Raw genomic sequence first — 21628 nt, 5'->3', positions numbered from 1 at the left:
CAATGGAGAGAGATGGTGTAATTCCAGCATCTTCCAGCAGGGGTTCACCAGACTAAAGCAGAGGAACATCAATGTTACATCCTCTCAGATCATGTGATCAATGTTGCATCATCCTGTGACTCAAGCTGAGAAACTGAGTTTGCAACAGTTTAGTGATGAAATAACTACTGTTAACTCTTAAGAGTGTAAGCTAAACTAGCTCACCAAGATAAGAGTTTAAAGTGTCTGGATTATTCAAGCATTTATATATTAGACTAGATACTTTATGTATTACAACTTGGTTATTTACAGGATGAAAAGAAAAATGAACAATGTTGAGCCAAAGTTTCATTTTGATCTCAAACTGATCCGTGCCATAATTTGATTAAACAGGTCGAACAAACAAAATGATGTCACTTCCTGCAGGATAATGTCATTAGGGAACTGGCTTTTTTGTTTTTTGTTCTGGCGTGTTTGGATGGAAAGTGATATTAAGGACACAAAAAAAAAAAAAAAAAAAATAGAATACATTTTTAATTTATTACAATATCTTGGAAACATGATACAAGTAATAAAATATTATATACAGATTTTTGATGCATACTCTTTAATTAGTCAATTAAAACTGATACTGATAGTCGACTAAAACTGATAGTCGTTATATACAGTGATAAAATCATAGTCGTTATTTACAGTCATAATAAAGTCGTTATTTACAGTCATAATATAGTCGTTATTTACCAGATGGCTTAGAAGAACTCGAAGTTGCAACAGAAACTATTTGTTTCCAGCACTTTAGACACAGTAGCTCTTTTGCAGCTGAAATAAACCAAACTAGAGGTATGTCGCATTTCGTGGAAGGAAAGCGTCACTGCATACGGAGAGCAAACACAACTATAGGTATTTATTTGATACAGTGGATCAATTAAATTACTGTCACTTTTGATCAATGTTATGTGTCCTTGCTGAATAAAAGTATTAATTAATAAATAAATAAAAACTAATGACCCCAAACTTTTGAAGTGATAGTGTCCCAGATATATATATATATGTGTGTGTGTGTGTTTTTGTTGCATATATATATATATAATGTTTTTAATGTATAGTCTTTAAACAGTCAAACTAAAAGTTCAACTAATAAATGCAACAAAGAAATTCTTCAAAAAATAGAAATGTTCCAAGACCCTCACACTCACCATCCTGACGGATCTCAGACACGATCTCCAGGCGGAGACGGATGCTGGTTGCCATGGTAACGCTGGCAGCTGCGAGGACACTTGAAGTGGATGATTATGAATATTTGCTGTGGTCTGTCTGAAAACACGGGTTATCTCGTCGGTGTCAGAGAGTCTGCAGATGAAATGAAGTGCACAGATTAAGTGAAACGCATGTGGACTGTTATTAAACAGCACATCACGGGGGTGATTACTGACAGAAATAGCGACAGTAAACAAACACAGAAAATAATCAAATATTTAATGCAATCAACTCAGAGTAGCACCGAACACACTGACATCTGTCAGAGTTTTTTGCAGTCAGAACCGTTTGCATTTAACAGTAATGCTTACAATAATCTGTATGTATATGTTTGAATAAATATATATATATATATGTGTGTGTATGAATGTGTATATATAGGTGTCTATGTATAGGTGTGTGTGTGTATATATATACTGTATATAGGTGTGTATGTAGATATGTGTGTATGAATGTATATATAGGTGTCTATGTAGATATGTGTGTGTATGTACATATATGTGTGTATGTATGTATATATGTGTGTGTATGAATGTATATATAGGTGTCTATGTAGATATGTGTGTGTATGTACATATATGTGTGTATGTATGTATATATGTGTGTATGAATGTATATATAGGTCTCTATGTAGATATGTGTGTGTATGTACATATATGTGTGTATGTATGTATATATGTGTGTGTATGAATGTATATATAGGTCTCTATGTATGTAGATATGTGTGTGTATACTGTATATAGGTATGTATGTAGATGTGTGTATAGGTGTATGTATGTACATATATGTCTGTGAGTGTATATTTATAGGTGTCTATGCATGTACATATATGTGTTTATATAGGTGTGTGTATGTATGTACATATATGTTTGTGTGTGTATATATGTGTATATTACACACACACACACAGGTATTTATATATGTAAATTTGCAACACTGAATAAAATGAGACATTCTGAAGTAGAAAGAATAAAACCGTATATTTTGGTAAAACGTAGTCCAATAATATTTGCTTTCTTTACAACTTTGAATACATGTATAAGGTCTTCAACGGAAAACAAAAAGCTTTTTATTTATTGTGAACAGTAAACACACATATTTCCTGTAGGTAAAGGACAGACGTATGGATGATCTGAACATGTTTCCCTGCAGGACCGACGGGGTCGTGTGGAAAAGCTGAAGTGTTGGAGGATTAGAGTCTGAAGAGAAGACTCAATCTGGACCGACACCGAGCCGGAACACGCAGAACAACCGCTTCAGTCCTTCCTTTCCTTCCTAGAGAAAATGCAAAGTAACATGGGTTATTTTATTATTTGTGATATTCCTCATGCTTTTCCTGCATCTTTCCCTAGTTGTTTTAAAAGGAATAATTCAACTAAAAATGTAAATTCTGTCACATTTACTCACACTTTCATCATTTCAAACTGGTATGCTGTTATTTTATCCCCTACAATTGACCCTAAGAACATCAAAAAAGTGTAATTGTCGACAGAGCTGAACCTGAACTGATCTGAATAAGGACGTCTTCTGTAGAGCTTCTGAATTGGTCATTACTAGGGTTGGGTATCGTTTCATTTTTAGCGATTCCGATTCCTATTTCAAAAGCAATTTAATGTTACAAGTTTAAAGCTGGACAGCGATGTGTCCCTTTACCTACAGACGAGCCGCTTCCATCAGAGCGACTTCATCAGCGTCCAGCTGCCTGTCAATCATCCGCTCCACGAGTCTGCTGTAGGCGGAGCCGTCCACCAGGGGGCAGAGCCTCATGTGGCCCCGCCCCCGTTCCCTAAGCCACGCCTCCCTCCGTCTCTGGAGCGGCTCTGAGGATTCTGTGTCTGATTCCTCCGGTCCCGTCATTCCTCTCTCTCCACACTGGAGCACGAGCGACAGCTCCTGCATTACAGTGTTGATCTCCGTCTCCAGAGTCCGGCCCAGATCCGGCCCGGGTCCGCGTGACCTCGGGGTCTCCAGAAACAGGATATGATGCGACGCAGGCAGGAAGTCACACAGTGAGTGCAGGAACTGCAGCAAACGCAGATCGTCCCTGTGGAGGAGGAAAACACATCGCATTTCTGTTTCAAAGAGGTTCTCAAGATCGTGAGTATGTTGTTCATGAACGGACACACACTGATGTCTTCACCTGCACTGGACGCTCAACAGCGCCTGGAACGGGGATCTCTGGTCCCAGTGGAAGAGCCTGAGGTCAGTCGGGTCAGCGATGACCCGCGGGTCGACGTCCAGCACCGAAACACACAGAGACTCGTGAAGAAACCCCTGAACATCCGCCAGCGTGTGATCCGGACACTCGATGAGGAACAACCAGGAGTCCAACAGCGCAGTCAGACTGAGCAGGTCTTCTCTGGCCTCGTCTGAACACACACACACACACTTTTGGACCTTCAACCCGTTGGACCCCACTGAAGTCACTATATATAACATCTTGGATGACGTGAGGGAGAGTAAATGATCAGGAAACTTTAACTCTGAAGTGAACTACCCCTTTAATGATCTGACCTGTGTTGAGTTTGCTGTCCTGTAACAGACGCGGATGAAACTTCCCCATGGAAATATCTTTGAGATCCACTGAGATTTGCCCGCAGAACTGAGAAACCCGAGAAGACCCAGATGATTCTCTGGTGCTGTAATGGAGCATGATGGGACATCTGACGCAGCCTGAGGTTAATAAAGGAGCCAAATCAGTGACGGCGACCAGAGCAAGTGTTGATCCGGGACATTCGGAGCGCCTGATCTTCTTCTCATCAAACTGGCCGTGAGCAACACACACATCTGACTCCGGAAACCGCAGGATCTTAGTGTTTATAACGGGAGCGGCTCCAGAATCCACGACTGAAACGCTCATGTTCATTACAGACCTGACGGAAGAGACAAAGCTGTTATTATACGTCTCGATATTGATGCATTCAGGGCCCTATCTTACACCCGGAGCAATGCAGCGCCAAGCGCGACGCAAGTGTGTTTTGCTAGTTTCAGCCCGACGCAGTTTTCATTTTCACGTCCTGCGCCGCGCTGTTTAAATAGCAAACGCATTTGTGGCCCATGAGCCGCTGGTCTGAGAACGAGTGTGTGTTCTGGTGCATTGTTGGACCTTTGCTATTTTGAGGAACACAAATAGACTGCGTATATATATATATATATTTTGTTATTTAAAGAGTGTGTTAGTAATGTGCGCCTATAGGCGGGTCCACAACACACACACTCTGCTTATTACACACACACAGACTCACAGCAACACACAAACATGCCAAATATTTAAAATAAAAGGATTACAATGTTATTATTGTGTGCATAAAGATATGGTGAATCCGGCTTGTCCCGTAGATGTTCTGCTTGCGCACTTTGACCTCGCGCACGAGCAGATCCGTCTGCGCTCTGGAGACGCGTTCGGTCTTTCCACTATCAGATTCCGTCATGTAAACAGCGAATCCTCCATGGGCGAGCGCAGCTGGCATTTAAAGGGAATGGGAGACGAGACTCTGATTGGTTTAACGCACATTACACCCAAAACACACCCATTACTCATTAAGAGAATAGAGACGACCCTTTTAGACCAGCGCCGGGAGCACCGACCATTTATCCCGTCGTTAAACTAGCAGAAGTGGATTCAGACACACTCTAAGTGAACTTGGGCCCTGCGCTTTAGACCATGAGCTTAGATCGTTAAAATAGGGCCCTAAATCTGCAAATCATCAATTTATCAGATTATTGGCATATTAGAGTGATTTCTGGAGGATCATGTGACACTGAAGACTGGAGTAATGATGCTGAAAATTCAGCTTTGATCACAGGAATAAATTACACTTTACTATATATTCACATAGAAAACAGATGATTTACATTGGAATAATATCTCACAATTTTTACTGTATTTTTGATCAAATAAATGCAGCTTTGTCGAGCAGAAGAGAAAAAATCTTACCGACCCCATACAGTAGTGTAAATAAAAAAAGATTAAATCTGATTCATCCTTTAGTGAAAATCATTGTAGAAAACACCTTGATTATTAATCTTAGGATTGATTCTTAAAGACTTAAATCTCGTGATCCGCGTGACATACGTGTTATTCGTGGGTTTCAGAACGACACCGACGATCAAACTCTGTCCAATGACTCTCTGCCAAACTCTGTCCACCTTCAGAAGAGCTTCGGCACATTCAGTCTCCATCCCATCATCCAAGACATCAAGCTCTTCATCTCCAGCATCATCATCTTCATCCCACAGAGAAACAAGCCCTTCCTACGGCACAGATACAGACACACCGGGTATAAAAAGTGTGTTTAAGTGTTGACTTTAAATTTCAGCACTTTTGAAAGAGCATCTATTCTGCTTCTCCTCATGTCCATCTGTCGTCAGTGTGTAATGTTGCTGTTTGAGCATCAAAAAGTCCCTCCATTACAACAAGAAACAAAGTCGGTTTCCAGAACCTTCACTGTCTCTGATGTTCAGCGGTGGATCAAACATCACAACCTTAAAGATCCAGTTAAAGACATCTTTCACTAGTCTTAAAGGGGTCTTATTATGATTTTTAACGTTTTCATCTGTCTTCAGTGTGTAATGTTGCTGTTAGAGCATTAAAAAGTGAGTTATTCTCTATATCAGAGTCAGTGTTTCTGAACTCCTGAAACGCCTCCATTGTATCTTGAGTTTCTTCCGGGAACGAACACGTCACAATATTCCTCATTATAATAATTCATGCGCAGAATAAAGGGGCGGGGCCTGGTTGAGCTAGTTAGTAGTGTGTTAAACTGGCGGTTATGGTAAGGGGCGGGGCATTTCCCAAACACACTCGAAGCGCTCGGCCAATCACAACACACTGCTCCAGCCGACCAATCAGAGCACAGTGTGCTTTTCAGAAGGAGGGGCATCATAGAGACAGGAAGTAAACAGAGCGTTACTGACAGACTGGGAAGAGAGGAGCCGCAACAATGGAGAATATGAGGAAAATAATCAACATTCAAGCAGGAAAACCTGTTCTAGTAGAGCCTGAAAACACTTTATAACAGGTCCTCTTTAATCCATTTTTATTTTGATATTACTATGAAAGTTGAAGAACCTGTTCTGGAGGGAATATCACATGTTCTCGTCCTGATACCAGGTCAGTCAAGGCCACTAAAGACTGTAGTATGAGTCTGTCTTTGACCTCCACGTCTCTCTGAAGGTCTTCAAGGAAGTTCACGCCGCTCTAAAGTCAGAACAAACCAAGAACAGTTAAACTTGATCTACCAAAATTACTAAAATAAAAATTACTAAAACTATATAGATATATTAAAAAACAAAACCTAATAAAATGGCAAAAACACACAACAAAATTACTAAAATAACAAAAATAAAATGGATTTTTTTTCAATAAAAACTATTATAACATTTTCAACAAGCTCTCATTTTTTAACATTAGTTAATGCATTAACTAACAATGATTAATATATTTTTTACAGCGTTTATTAACCTGTGTTAATGTTAATAAAATGCTCATGTTCACATTAGCTCACAGTGCATTAACTAATAACAGATACAACTTTGGGTCTTAAAAATGCACAAGTAAATCTTTAAATTAACATTAGGATTAAGATGAATAAATGCTGTAGAAGTATGTTTTATTCTTATTTCATGTTTACTAATGCAACTTTATTGTAAAATGTGTTGCCGCAACTATTAATAAAAACTATGATACTATTATAACACTTGTATTATGGACAAAATTATGTGAAATAACACATATTTGCTTGAGCAATTCTTATAATATCTGCATTTTAGAAGAAAGTAAACTCATTAAGAGTCTATAAGAAAAGCCTTTTATTGGTTCCCACCATTTAGTTTGTTAATTTGGTTTTAATTCAATTTTATGAATTAAACAGCTCATAAATGTACTTTATCACTAGAAACATGTATAGAAAGGGTTCTTTAAAATGAGTCTAGAACCCTAGAGTTGTGCACTGAACCCCACTGAAGCGTTATCTGGTCTGTGGAGTTGAATCACCTGCAGTCTGGATTCTAGCGCTTGAACTGTGAGAAGGAAGTTCTCCTGCGCCGTGTCTGATGTGTTCAGGACTGCTCCGTCTGATCCTCCACTCTGCAAAACACTCACAGTTTCAACAGAGCAAATTCATTCATTTAATAGAATACATTTAACTCAAATGTCAGTGTCTTGTACTTTATCACATGGTTAATTTGTATCAAATTGACACAATCTGGTGTCAATATGAGTCAGAAAGTCACATAATTGCCTGTTTTTGTGTTAGATTACACATATAATGCTGCTGAATAATGATTTCAGAGCAGCCGTTTAATAACACATGTTCTTCCAGTAACATTATTAGAAAGTTCCTTCAGTTATCTGGACTTTAATAATGTTCTCATGTTAAAACGTTATTTATACATTGTTCATGGAACTTTTTTAAATGTTACTATTTGTTTCAGAATGTTCATTATCATGATTGCAAATGACAGTTTCCTTAAAGTCCCCCTGTGGTGTAAATCCAGCGTTTAATGTTGCTTATGTGTCTATGTGGTGTTTTTAATTTGCTTTAAGACAAACCATGTGTAAATTCATAAGTCGACACCATTGCTGAGTATTTCCTCCTTAAAACTGCAGTGAACCAAAGACAGTCTCAAAAACACGCTTTGAAATCGCTGGTGTTTCTGACGTCACAAACTACCTTGTAACCAATCAGATCAACGTGTGATCGTCAACCAGTGGATCTCTGAGCTGAGTGAGTGAGTGGAGGCGGGGCTCATTTGCATATTCATAGAACCACGCATACTAAATGAGGCGAGGGTGTCGGGTTACAGTCAAGATATTTTAAGACACGAAGACTTTTTTTTCAATAAAAAAAAACTTTTAAATATGTAATTTTGGTGATCAAAGATGAGTTTTAAGGGATAAGATGATAGACTACAGGGGGACTTTAATAAATATCAGTGCATTCTATCAAACTCTACAGAGGCTAAGCAAGTTGGATGTGCAATATAAACGTTGCGTCATGAAGCAAAAGCTTAAGAATGAAACCGTTGACGCACAGAATAAGTGACGGCGCACAGATCGGTGAGCGTGAAGTTTCTGAGCAGATCTCCAGGTGCATTCTGGTCCTCGAACACGAGCAGCATCTGATCCGACCCGCATCTCACGAAGTCGTCGACGAGCAGCGAACACACTCCTGTCCAACACCACGCCACCTGACACACACACAACACACTTCAGGACACTGAAACATTAGACATAACACTGACAAGTTTAACTCCAGTTTGTGTGTAGACGCTCCTCGCGTCTCCTGAAAGAGCTCCTGGATTAGCATACGCTGCGATGCATCGAGACAGATAATATATAATCTGACATTTTCCTCTGCTTTGAAATGTTCCGGTGGAAACGCTAACCTTTAAATGCAAGTTTTAGTAGTAAATCCTGTACAGTATAAACTCCTGTGCTGTGACTGACAGGACAAGCTCTCACAGAGCCACAGTCTGCTCATGTTTATCGTTTATTAAGGCCGAAAGAAGACTTAAAATGATTTAAAATGAGACAAAAGAAAGCTAAACCAGCTAAGAATCGAGATTATATCATGCTCCTTATTTTAATTTGTGACCTCAACGACTGACATTTTTATTTTGGTCTTTTATTTTATGTTCCACAGTTTTGGAAAACCTGGACAACGCATGAGGGGATTTCAGAAGTGTGATTTCTAGACCTGAACAAGTCATGAAAATAAATAAAATCCTAAAAAGTTCTGATATTGGTCGACATCAATAGTAAAAAATAAAATAAATACAAAATAATAATAATAAAAAGTTATAAAAAAATATAAAAAACTACTTAAAATAACAAAATAAATTAATAATACAATAAATAGACATTAAAAAAATAAATAAAATCACACAATACTTTATTTATTTTGAATTATCTGTTATTTTTAAGTATAAAAATATTATTTAATAATAGAGTAAGTTATGATAATAATAATAATAATAAACCGTTAAAATCAGTGGTACCAGAAATAATAATATTTTTGTTTAGTATTGTATAATTTTAATAAGGTTAAAAAACTATTTTAAGAACCTTATCCTGTAATATGAATTAAAATAATTACAAAAATTCAAATAATATTTTCTCTGCAAGCATGTTATAAAATAAGCCGATCAGATTTCGCTCTCCTTCTGACGTATGAAGAGGATCTTATTATAACATTACCAGCCCTTAATCTGCACGTTTACACACACCAGCCGACATTTGGTTTCACACACGACAACAGAGACCAGTTCTAACGCAATGATGAAGATCCAGCAAAGCCTGAAGCTGTTCTGTGGTTGAGCTCAGACGAGCACTGAACACTATTGACCAGAACATGTCACCGCTGTCTTATAAAGACCTCAGGAACTGTGGACTCAACATGATGATGAGATGATCAGTGTAACTCCACAACAACTACAGAAATGTCTCCACTAACATCCAGAAGCTCTTCCTGAGTCTCTCCGTAAGGCTGCACTCGCTCCTGGTGATTCTGGGATTCTGGATGAGTGAGATTGGCCTGTTCTGTTATTGCCGGAGTATCTGAAGCTCGTGTAAAGACTCCGCCCTCTTCTGAATGGAGGCGGAGCTAAAGCTCATTTGCATTTAAAGGGACACACACAAAAACGGCTTGTTTTTGCTCACACACAAAAAGGGGCAAATTTGACAAGCTGTAATAAATGATCTGGGGGGAATTATGAATAAATGTATTTAAATTTATTGTCTGAATAAATTTTGGTTTGACTGTATATTACATCTTGTGAAAGGGGGCATAATATGTCACCTTTAATGCTTTTAAATCACAAAAAAAAACCTGACCTGGAAAGTGTGGCTCCACACGGCGCAGACGTTCCCGTGACTGAAGCTCACGACGAAGAGACACTCGTTCCTCCGCGTGTGAACCGTCTGAACGCTCAGCGGATGCTCGTACGGAAGAGCGCACACGTCCCGAGGGAGTCCGTCCTCAAAGCGGACCAGCTGTCTCGTGCTCGTGGCCGCCAGAACACGTGACTTAAACGACCCGCCGTCTTCCTCCGCGGAGAGAACCATCATGCACTGCGTCACAGAGACGTAAGCGTTCGGCACGAAACATGCGGCGTCACAGCGCTCGTCGGCGTCTTCGATGAAATAAAGTGTGTTTTTCACATCAGAGGAGTCATTCGTAGTGCCCTGAACCACTATTTTTCTTTTACGAAGAGGAAGTTCGCCAATAAACTCGATCGATTTAAAAGGAATCGGGACTTCTTTAACGCCGCCGCTCTGCGACGACACATAGAAAACTGAGTTTTCGTGACTCCAAATCAGCGTGGGACCCTGCAGTATCGAAACATGGTCTCTAATCTCGTACGGTAACGCGAACTCAACATGAAGCTTTCCTTCGATGGAGTAAAGCATGTATTTAAAAGCTGATGTCCTTTTCTTGCATATTCTCAGTAAAACACAAGGCACTTTTTGTCTCAGTTGCACGTCGAACGCAGAAGCGCAGTGAGCGATGTGCGTCTCCGAAGAGCTCTCTTTGTGTATCAGGTGTGTGTTACGATCTGTAACGGAGAAGCTCTGCGAGGTTTGATCGAAGGAAAGACGGAGGACAGAAACTTCTGAGCCTCTGCGATGATCTCGGGTTTTTGAGCTCGAACTCTTGCACTGGAACGCAAGCACTTCTCCTCCGAACGAGAGCGTCGAGACGAGCCGCTCCGCCGCCATCGTCTCATCAGTCGAAACACCACTGGAGAGATCAGCTGGAGGAGGAAGAAGAGAAAACACACTTAACTTTAACATGGAAAACATTCGAGAGGAAATGCACTGCAACACGACACACTTCCAAAGCGTTCTGTGTGTAAAAGGGATGCATGATGTATGTGCACCGATAAATCATTTAGAATAAACACTGCAATATTCAACAACAACAACAATTTGGTCAATTTTAATTACATTCTTTAATAGTTTTAAAATGATGCTGATAATGTGTTTCATTTTCAAATAATGCTACGAAGTGCTAAAAAATGATTTATTTACTGTTTATATAGCAGGAACAATACAGATGCTCTATAAGAACCTGAGAAATTCAACGAACAATCTAAAATTTATACAATATAAATAGTTAGTCAGTTTCTATGATACGCACGATATATCGGCCACCATATCGGTATCGGCCGATACAAGTTCATTTTTAATGTTATCATTATCGGCCTGATAAGAAAATTTGTCTGATATATTAAAGCCGATAAATAATGTATTATTTCCTTCAACTGAGATTCTTAAGATGTGCACTTGGGACATAGGCCTAGCTTTTAATGGTGAGACTTTTGTTTTTGTAATCAGGCTCTCGAAAATTATATCAAATTTGGATTTAAATTTATCGGCCTATATATCGGTTATTGGCTTTCAAATATAAAGAATTATCGGTTATTGGTATCGGCAAAGATTTTCAAATCGCTGCATCTCTAGAGTATAACATTGAGAATGATGATAATTTGGTTGAAATCTTGAAAGGAGTTCATGTAAAGTTCACTTTTTTTATGTTGAGTGTCACATTTGATATCAGGCTTTTATGGCTCATATAGTGAGAATATGAAGGAAAAAAACAGCTCGGTTTTATTCAAAAATGTGCAATTTTGGTGCAGATGCTGATATTTATATGAAATTCTAATGCTTGTAATGTAAATCAATGAGATCTTTATAACAGTATAGTATAAACTGCATATAAAAATCAATATCCATCAATAATATGTCTTAGTCAGAAAATGATCAAAGCTCTGTAATTTTAACATATAATGCAATGCAACGATGAACCAATTAACTTAAAAGACTTTAAAATTTTACATACTGAAAATATAACAAATATAGAATATTTAACATTCTGTATGCACTATTAAGTTACAGTTAATAGTGTTTATATACATCGTTTCTACAAAAATTGTGCAAATTAGTTTCAATTAGTTTGTAACTGATATAGTGAAAATTGTGCCTTTAATATTAATGTGGAAGTCCATTTCCGCCACATAAGAAAATAAAATCATGCTTTTATAAATCATAATTATGACATAGAAAGTCGAAATTAGACATACCAAGTCAAAATTATGACATAAAGTTTTAATTAAGACTTAGTTTGTCGTAATTTCGACTTTTCATCTCATAATTGACTTAGTATGTTATATTTTAAACTCGATGTTATAAATATTGCTTAGTATGTCAATTTCGACTTTCTATGTTATAAATATGACTGAGTATGTAATAACTTCGACCTTTATTCTCATAATTGACTTAGTATGTCATAATTTCTACTTTCTGTTAATAAATATGTCCAAGTATGTCATAATTTCGACTTTCGATGCAATTTCGAATTTTCATCTCATAATGGACTTAGTATGTACTAATTTCTACTTTCTATATTATTAATATGCCGTTGTATGTCACAATTTCGACTTTTCACCTCATAATTGACTCAGTATGCACTAATTCAGACTTTTTATGTCATAATGGTTTACAAAATAATGCTTTTCCCCCTAATGTGGCGGAAATGGGCTTCCATGTGATACCGCATATGATACACTATTAAATCCAGGAAATAATATGTTACAAAACTGGTTTCATACTGTACCTCTGCATGACTCTCACACTGTTTTACTCTGGAATGAATGTGTGTGTGTGTATTTTTCTCAAACGCTTCTTCTCTTCCTCAAAGTGCGCGCGTGTTTGCAGCACGTCACGTTTTCCGGGTATCTCTTAAAGAAACAGTGCTACAGTTCAATCACCGTTTCACAAATAAGTGATGTTGTCATAGGCTTTTACTGTTTTTAGATTGCGCAAATGATGCAATCATTTGCCTTAAATTGCCAGAGCACATCAGAGGAACTTTATCTTGCATCAAAAGCCTGTTCAAAGGTTAGTTTGACATCTCCGAGCCAACATGGCGTCATCCTGCGTCCAGTTTCGCGGAGTCTGCGGTCAGTTCCACTGAAGACCAGGCCACTGCTGACGGACAGTGCGCACCATCATGGCGGACGCAGGACAGACGGAATCAGAGCAGGTAATCACACAGCTAAACAAAACAAGCATTTCGCGTTTTATTCTCATCTGAAATGGATTTATAAATAATATTTCGCTCTCTCCAAAAGGACATCGAGAGCAAGATCGAAGAAACACGACAGAGGTTTAAAAGCGAGTATGTTGAGGGTGAGTTAGCAGTGCGCTAAGTTCTCAAGCTTCACAATAACATTCATCACTGAAGTCTTGATCTCATAATTGCTTATTAATTCAGATATTAAATATGAAAAAGTATCCACAATGACATTTAGGACTTTTGAGGATCACTTGTCATTCATTATAAGAGCAGATGTTTAATATTTGATATCACAGCTGTTGGATTCAACTGTCAGTCAGAAGTCAAAATTCATGTTTTAATCATAATGTTGATTTTTTATTTTGCTGTTGTTTAAGTAGCACTAGTGAGGAATAAGCAGCAATACGTGCAAAAAGTCAGTCTTACAGTATTTGCATATATTGTTTATTTATGACATTTCCTGGGATGTAGTATGAAAATATACTCTCATGTAACGTTACTCTCATACATTTCCTCATACATAGTTTTATAACCAGGTTAACTTGTATTGTGCAGTGTCAGAGTAGTGTGTTTAAAATAATTTATTGCTGTGATGCAAAGCAACATTTTAAAGTATATTAAAAAAGAAAACCATTATTTTAAATTGTGATAATATTTCACAATACAATTTTTTTTATTTGTATTTATTTATATGTATTCTGTATATATCAAACAAATGCAGGCTTGATGAGCATAATGACTTATTTCAAAAACGTTAAAAATAGTAATGTTTCCAAACTTTTGGCCGGTACTGTATGCGTACAGACGTGTGTGTGTAAAATAAATAGGGATGCACCGATATGAAAATTTTGGCCGATAACCGATAATTCTTTATATTCGAAAGCCGAAAACCAATATATTGGGCGATAAATCTAAATCCAAATTTTTCTATAATTTTGAGAGCCTGATTACAAAAACAAAAGTCTCACGATTAAAAGTAATGTCCCAAGCTCACAATTATTATGATGTTTTTTCATTATAATTGTATGTAGCCGATATGACGGATTGCGCTGCACTTGTTGCACATTACTGTATTTTCATTTTCAAAGTGATTCCAATCATATTTCAAGCAATTCAAACCCATCATGTTGAACAGTGCATCTGAAGCGTCTCAGCTGAAGGAAATTATACATTATTTATCAGCTTTAATATATCGGACAAATTTTCTTATCGGGCCGATAACGATAACATTAAAAATCTGCATATATCGGCCGATACCGATATGGTGGATGATATATTGTGCATTCTTAAAAATAAAAATAAATAAATTATATATATATATATATGCATAAACACAGATGTATGCATGTCTGTGTATTTACTTCAGCTAATTGAAACCCTGCTGTCACTCAATCTCACAGAGTCCCAAGACAAATATGACAGCCGAGACGTGGAGAAGCTCCTCCGAGACGACGCTCTGCTGGAAGGATACCTCACGTGGAGACACTTCGTTGTGGACGACACCTTGAAGATGATCGACGAGAGCTTGCAGTGGAGGAGAGAGTTTCAGCTCAACGGTGTGTGTGTGTGTGTGTGTGTGTGTTTGTGTGTTTGTGTGTGTGTGTGTGTGTGTGTGTGTGATGCTTTCTCACAGAAACAGGCTGAAATGAGGAAGTTACTCATATGCTCAACGGTTCCTGTTGCGTGAATCTCGTGAAAACAAACACGTCTAGGCCACATTTACCAAAACGACAATTCTACTTATTTAATGCAAACTTTTGCAGTGTGAAACTATTTTAATGACAGTTTCCAACCCCATAAAAACATTTCTGGAATATGTCATAATTTCATGTTTTGATGTTATAAATATGACTTAGAATGTTATAATTTAGACTTTTCATCTCATAATTGACTCAATATGTCATAATTTCGACTTTCGATGTTATAAATATGACTTAGAATGTCATAATTTTGACTTTTCATCTCATAATTGACTCATTCATAATTTCGACTTTTGATGTTATAAATATGATAGGTATGTCATAATTTCGACTTGTCAAAACACGTCTAGGCCACATTTACCAAAAAGAAAATGAAACTTATTTAATGCGAACTTTTGCAGTGTGAAACTATTTTAATGACAGTTTCCAACCCCATAAAAATATTTCTGGAATATGTCATAATTTCATGTTTCGATGTTATAAATATGACTTAGAATGTCATAATTTTGACTTTTCATCTCATAATTGACTCATTCATAATTTCGACTTTCGATGTTATAAATATGACTTTCAGTTTACATATATGTATATGTAAAATGAGGACATTTTTGGAAATCTCTTTCTATAATACAGGGATTCCCAAACTTATTTCTGTCAGCCAATCGCTTTGAGCTAAAAAGTCCCATGAGATTTTAAGTTAATATTTCGGTAACGCTTTACAGTAAGGTTCATTAGTCAGTTAACATAAACTAAGAATGAACAATACTTCTACAGCATTTATTAATCTCAATTTCAACATTTACTAAACATTTACTTTTCGACTTGTCAAAACATGTCCAGGCCACATTTACCAAAAAGAAAATGAAACTTATTTTAGGATTAATACGATGTTTTGTGGTGTGAAATTATTTTAATGACAGTTTCCAAGTCCATAAAAACTATTTCTGAAAACATAAGCCGGACATGATCAAAAGATGCAGTGAAAGCATTATTGACCGCTGTAATGATCCTGTAATACTGGTCCATATCATCATATTATTATTATTATTATAGTAGTATTTTCCTCTTGATCCCAATGACAACGACGATTTCCTCTTATCAAAGGTTCACTGTGCTGCTAAACTGACACGGTTCTGATGACTGAGAAGAAATGTGAAGAATGAATGGTATTTAGTGTTAGTTTTCCTCTTCCTCCTGTAGATCTGGTGGAGAGCAGTATTCCCCGCTGGATGTTCGAGAGCGGTGCGGTTTACCTTCACGGATACGACAGAGAAGGAAACAAACTCTGTATGTCGAGGTTAATCCGCCTTTGCATGTTATAAACACCGTTATTAATTGCAATAAAATGAGCTTTGAGAAATTCAGTGAAAAACATTGTGGAAATCATGCCTTAATTATTTGAAAATAGATTTATTTTATTGATTTACTTAATTTTTGATCTACTTGACTACAAAAACATACAATATATATATATATATTTTTATCTTCCTTGAAACTTTATCTTCCTTTTTTTTAATCTAGTCTGGTTCAGAGTGAAACTCCACGTGAAGGATGCCAAGACGACGGTGGATAAGAAGAGGTACGTGGCGTTCTGGTTGGAGCGCTACGCTAAACGAGAGCCGGGAATGCCACTGACGGTCGTGTTCGACATGTCCGAGTCCGGACTCAGTAATATAGTGAGTTCTTCACTTTACTCCACATGCTCATTAAACAAAATGACCAAAATCAGGTCTAAAAATGTTTCAATCCTGAAAATGCTGCACTCAAATAACTGGGCAACGATTAAACAAATCCAAAATAAAAGTGTGTGTTTACATAATATATGTGTGTGTACTGTGTATAATTATTTTGTATATATAAATATACACATATGCATGTATATATTAAATAAATATTTGCATGTATATACTGTATATATATTTATACATAATTTATATTACAGTATTCAACATTTGAAGTGGATCAAAACAGTTATACATGAATTATGAACATTACCCGTTCTCGTCTTAGGACAAATGTTGACTACTGTATATATAACGCAAGTATAAATATTTTATATATAAATAACACTTTTTTTTTAAATATATACATGCATATGTGTGTATTTATATATACAAAATAATAATAAACACACACACACACATATATCATGTAAACACAAACTTTTATTTTGGAAGCGATTAATCATTGCCCAGAACTACAAAGAGCATTCCTCTTTCAAAAGAACATATTGAAGAAATATTTGCATGTACTGTATATATAGTTATACATAATTAATTAATTAATAATTTATATTATATGAAGTATAAATATTTTATATATAAATAACACTTTTTTCTTAAATATATACATCATATGTGTGTTTTTATATATACAAAATATACACAGTACATTTTGTAAACACAAACAGAACTTTTATTGTGTAAACAAACTTTTATTTTGGATACAATTATCACGATTAATCGTTGCCCGGCACTACAAATAACATTAATATTTAGAGTATTCCTCTTTCAAAAGAACATGAAGCACAAATAATAGTTACCGCCCAATATAATATTTCAGAATTAGTTTTAGTGTTTTTTTCCCTCCCAAAGTCTGAGGAGTGCATGGATGTTTCTCACATAAACACATTTGCGTTTGCCCTGATTAGTCTTGGGCCGTTATTGACCCTCTGGCAGTCATTTTAAGGTCATTATCTGTATTATATAAATATGATTATACGCTGTGTGAGTCGAAGGTGCAGAGGGACAGACGCCCTTCACTGCTTTAACACTTCGCAGATTAACGTGGCCTTTAAATCTCTTCGGTCAATCCAACTCGCTTAATCCAAGAGAACTTCCCGTCAAACAGCAAATCTCCTCGCCTCATGTTTCTGCCGCAGAAACAGCCAGAGCCACAGCCTAATCAAACCTAATGCCAGAATTACAGTGCGCTTTAATTAATGCTTATCTTATATGACTGTAAATTGGTTTTGCATGTTTATAATATGAAGGACTGTCGTGTGGAAGTGTCTTCATTATGGTGACTAGGGTTTAACGCTTCTCTGTAAAATACCAAGTTGAAATTCAAATGAAATTTGACAAAAGTTATTAATTTAGTGCATATATTTATATATATCGCTGCTCTGGAGAAAACCGTGATGTCATCGTCCAGCTCAGTTCAGTTCTCAGTGCAGGAGATCAATAATATTGCTGAATATTAAATGTCCTCAACTAAGCAAGCCAAAAGCCAAAGTCAACAAAGGCGAAGTTGTTTGCCAAGTAAATAAATCTTCCATATAAAAATCATTCTGATGTGTTCTTGTAATAAACTTTCATTGAAGAGTCAGTAATGCAAAGGTTGTTGCTTCCAGGAACGAATATGGAGAGCAAATGTAAGCGTCAACAACAAACGGAGCTAAAGGTTACTCGAGCGCTCAGTAAACACCAGGGTTGCACAATCTGTTCAGATCAGAAGGACTAACCGGTTGTACACACTGGTCGTGTTGATCAGTGTGTGTATTCAGTGCTGGTTGAGCTGTGTGGGTTAGCGGTTAGATTTGACCCCATGGTGACCTTTAACAGTTAGATTAATGGCAGCTTTATAGTTTAACATGAGGCAACGGTTTATGAAGTGGGTCAGTAACAAACACTCTCACTGAAATGCATTCCAACAATTCAATGAGAAATGCTTGATATATTAAATTCATTTGGTGATAAATTTGGATTTATCTTTTTTTTTTTTTTTCAGTCCCAGTGAATAAAATGCTTTACAAACGAAAACTTTTTTTTTTTTTATCTTAAACCTTCCCCCAAAATCCATGTTTTATATTATATTTATAAATTATAGACATTAAATCAATGAAAAAATGTAAAACTCCTAGAACCGTTTGGAGAAACATCACGAAATTTGGCACATTTATTGCAAAGGATCTGAATATTGTTCACACCAAATTTAGGGTCTCTGCTTAAAACTCTCTAGCGCCACCATCAGCTTAAATTATGACTTAAATATGTTTTTTATGATTATAAATCCCGCCTGGCAACATAAATCTGCTGTTCTCGACTCTGTGTCTTGCTGCGTCTAACGTTCTTTCCCATGTTCTTCTCTTCTAGGATATGGACTTTGTGAAATACATCATTAACTGCTTCAAAGTGTACTATCCAAAGTTTCTTTGTGAGTGTATTCGGTTTATTCAACCTCCTGTTATAGCAGACTTGATGAAAAGCCAATAATTACATCAAATGTAATAAATACTTTTAACAAATCAAAATAAAACTTATTAAAAAAGATGCCGATGTGCTGATAAATTACTGAAATATTGGTAACACTTTACACTTAAGGTTCATTAGTTAGCATTAATGTATTAACTAACATGAACTAACAATGAGCAATACATTTGTTACTGTATTTTTTAATCTTTGTTAATGTTAGTTAATAAAAATAAAGCTGTTCATTGTTCATGTTAGTTCACAGTGCATTAACTAATGTTAACAAATACAACCTTTGATTTTTATAATGTATTAGTAAATGTTGAAATTGAGATTAATAAATGCTGTAGAAGTATTGTTCATTCTTAGTTCATGTTAACTGACTAATGAACCTTACTGTAAAGCGTTACCGAAATATTAACTTAAAATCCCAGGGGACTTTTTAGCTCAAAGGGATTGGCTGACAGAAATAAGTTTGGGAATCCCTGTATTATAGAAAGAGATTTCCAAAAATGTCCTCATTTTACATATAACTTTCCAGTCACTTGGTTTGTCTAAACATTTATGTATTTTCTGTTTTAATCACAGCCAAAATGATCATGTACGAGATGCCCTGGATCATGAATGGTGAGTTGTGATTGGTTGATAACTGGCAGATCTTTGTAATGATGTTCATTTGTCCTAACTATGAACCATCACTGAACTTGCTTAAGCTGGACTGTGTATTTTCTTCTAGAAACAAACTTTGTGCATTATTTTGCAACTAAGTTATCTCTGTATCTTTGTTATCTCTGTAAAGCTGCTTTGAAACACTCTGTACTGTAAAAAGCGCTGTATAAATGCATGTGACGTGACGGGCTTGTCTTGTGTGCGGCAGCCGCCTGGAAGATCGTGAAGACGTGGCTCGGCCCTGATGCCATCAGTAAACTCAAGTTCGTCTCCAAGAGTGACATCCAGACGTACATCGGCCCCGAACACCTTCCCCCGTACATGGGAGGAACGGTACGTAAATATAAGAGGAGGATTACTTTGAACTGGGCTTTGGCACACATGTCACGTCTCCATTTCAGTTCACAAGCTTGCAATGACTTTGCAAGTTATTTTTTTAGTTATCTAAACTTTTTAGTTATCTGACTTTGCAAGTTATTTTTCTATCTAATTATTAGGGCTGGGCAAAAAAAAAAAGATTCTTCGGTGAATCGTTTTTTTAAAAGGGGTCCTATAAATCCCTTTTTACAAGATGTAAAATAAGTCTCTGATGTCCCCAGAGTGTGTGTGTGAAGTTTTAGCTCAAAATACCCCACAGATATTTTTTTATAGCATGTTAAAATTGTCACTTTTTGAGGGTGAGCAAAAACACACTGTTTTTGTGTGTGTCCCTTTAAATGCAAATGAGCTGCTGCTCCTGGCACAGGGGGCGGAGCTTCAAGAGCTTGTGTGTGTGTGTGTGTGTGTGTGTGTGTGTGTGTGTGTGTGTGTGTGTGTCAAACACTGATTGAGCGATTACACGAGACATGATTGATTTCAGTAAGTTGTTCTGTATCTTTCACCATTCCTTCTGATGTTCATTCATGATTATTATTTATGATTATTTGCTGCTGTAATTAGTAGTAAAGAGGAAGAGATGATCGGTTCAACAGCGATCTGTCAGCACACATTAAAGAGACACAAACACACATTTATTATTGAATTTTGTTATAAAATTGTTATACAAAAAATTCTTAATGCCTTAAAATATCTTGAATGTAACTCGACACCCTTGCCTCATTTAGTATGCGCGGTTCTATGAATATGCAAATGAGCCCCGCCTCCACTCACTCACTCAGCTCAGAGATCCACTGGTTGACGATCACACGTTGATCTGATTGGTTACAAGGTAGTTTGTGACGTCAGAAACACCAGCGATTTCAAAGCGTGTTTTTGAGACTGTCTTTGGTTCACTGCAGTTTTAAGGAGGAAATACTCAGCAATGGTGTCGACTTTACACATGGTTTGTCTATTAAAAACACCACATAGACACATAAACAACATTAAACGCTGGATTTACACCACAGGGGGACTTTAAGTTAAATATGGCTTTAAGATTTGTGGTAATATCTTTTGTTTTATCTGATAGGATCAATTCAAGTACAGTTATCCGCCTCTCCTGGACGACGACTTCCAGTCTCCAATCTGTGAAAACGGTCCAATCGTCAGCGAGGATGAGAGTGACATCAAGGATTTAGAGTCCGACTCCAAAGAAACCCTTGAGTCCAGTTTCAATGCTGAGCAATCCATCAGACCAAAGAAGGTATGCCTCGTTTCCTCACGTCTAGGTCACATTTCCCCAAAAAATCCAAAGAAATTATATTTTGCAAGATTATTTTGCAATGCATTTTACGTTTTTGCATCTTTTGAATTAGGCAAAAATAGTGCAAAAAAT

General features: G+C 36.8%; 2 protein-coding genes across 3 annotated transcripts in view; one reads left to right on the top strand and one right to left on the bottom strand.

Moving 5' to 3' along the window:
* Positions 1 to 2197: 2197 nt before the first annotated feature.
* fancb (FA complementation group B) lies at positions 2198 to 12959 on the bottom strand. Of its 2 annotated transcripts, none has more exons than XM_084122871.1 (10): positions 12855 to 12959; positions 10073 to 10992; positions 8272 to 8427; positions 7232 to 7324; positions 6308 to 6436; positions 5312 to 5490; positions 3751 to 4109; positions 3377 to 3605; positions 2890 to 3280; positions 2198 to 2511 (listed from the first exon to the last, which is right to left on the bottom strand). In XM_084122871.1, exons 2-9 carry the CDS (start codon positions 10955 to 10957, stop codon positions 2890 to 2892), a joined length of 2421 nt encoding a protein of 806 aa, XP_083978997.1. In that variant the 5' UTR covers positions 10958 to 10992; positions 12855 to 12959; the 3' UTR covers positions 2198 to 2511. The 2 variants fall into 2 exon arrangements, with proteins under 2 accessions (XP_083978997.1, XP_083978996.1); XM_084122870.1 differs by having other exon boundaries at positions 2894 to 3280.
* mospd2 (motile sperm domain containing 2) overlaps positions 12927 to 21628 on the top strand; it is a 34439-nt gene continuing 25737 nt past the window's right edge. The window contains exons 1-9 of the mRNA XM_084122872.1: positions 12927 to 13283; positions 13372 to 13429; positions 14717 to 14872; positions 16217 to 16303; positions 16538 to 16692; positions 19111 to 19171; positions 19795 to 19833; positions 20084 to 20208; positions 21323 to 21496. Coding sequence (XP_083978998.1) covers positions 13251 to 13283; positions 13372 to 13429; positions 14717 to 14872; positions 16217 to 16303; positions 16538 to 16692; positions 19111 to 19171; positions 19795 to 19833; positions 20084 to 20208; positions 21323 to 21496 — 888 coding nt within the window. The 5' untranslated portion in view covers positions 12927 to 13250. The remainder of the gene's footprint in view (positions 13284 to 13371; positions 13430 to 14716; positions 14873 to 16216; positions 16304 to 16537; positions 16693 to 19110; positions 19172 to 19794; positions 19834 to 20083; positions 20209 to 21322; positions 21497 to 21628) is intronic.

This window comes from Abramis brama, assembly GCF_963993115.1.
Source record: "Abramis brama genome assembly, chromosome: 8".
Taxonomy (NCBI): Eukaryota; Metazoa; Chordata; class Actinopteri; order Cypriniformes; family Leuciscidae; genus Abramis; species Abramis brama.
Note: the sequence above shows the minus strand (reverse complement) of the source record. Positions and strands in the feature narration are given on the sequence as shown.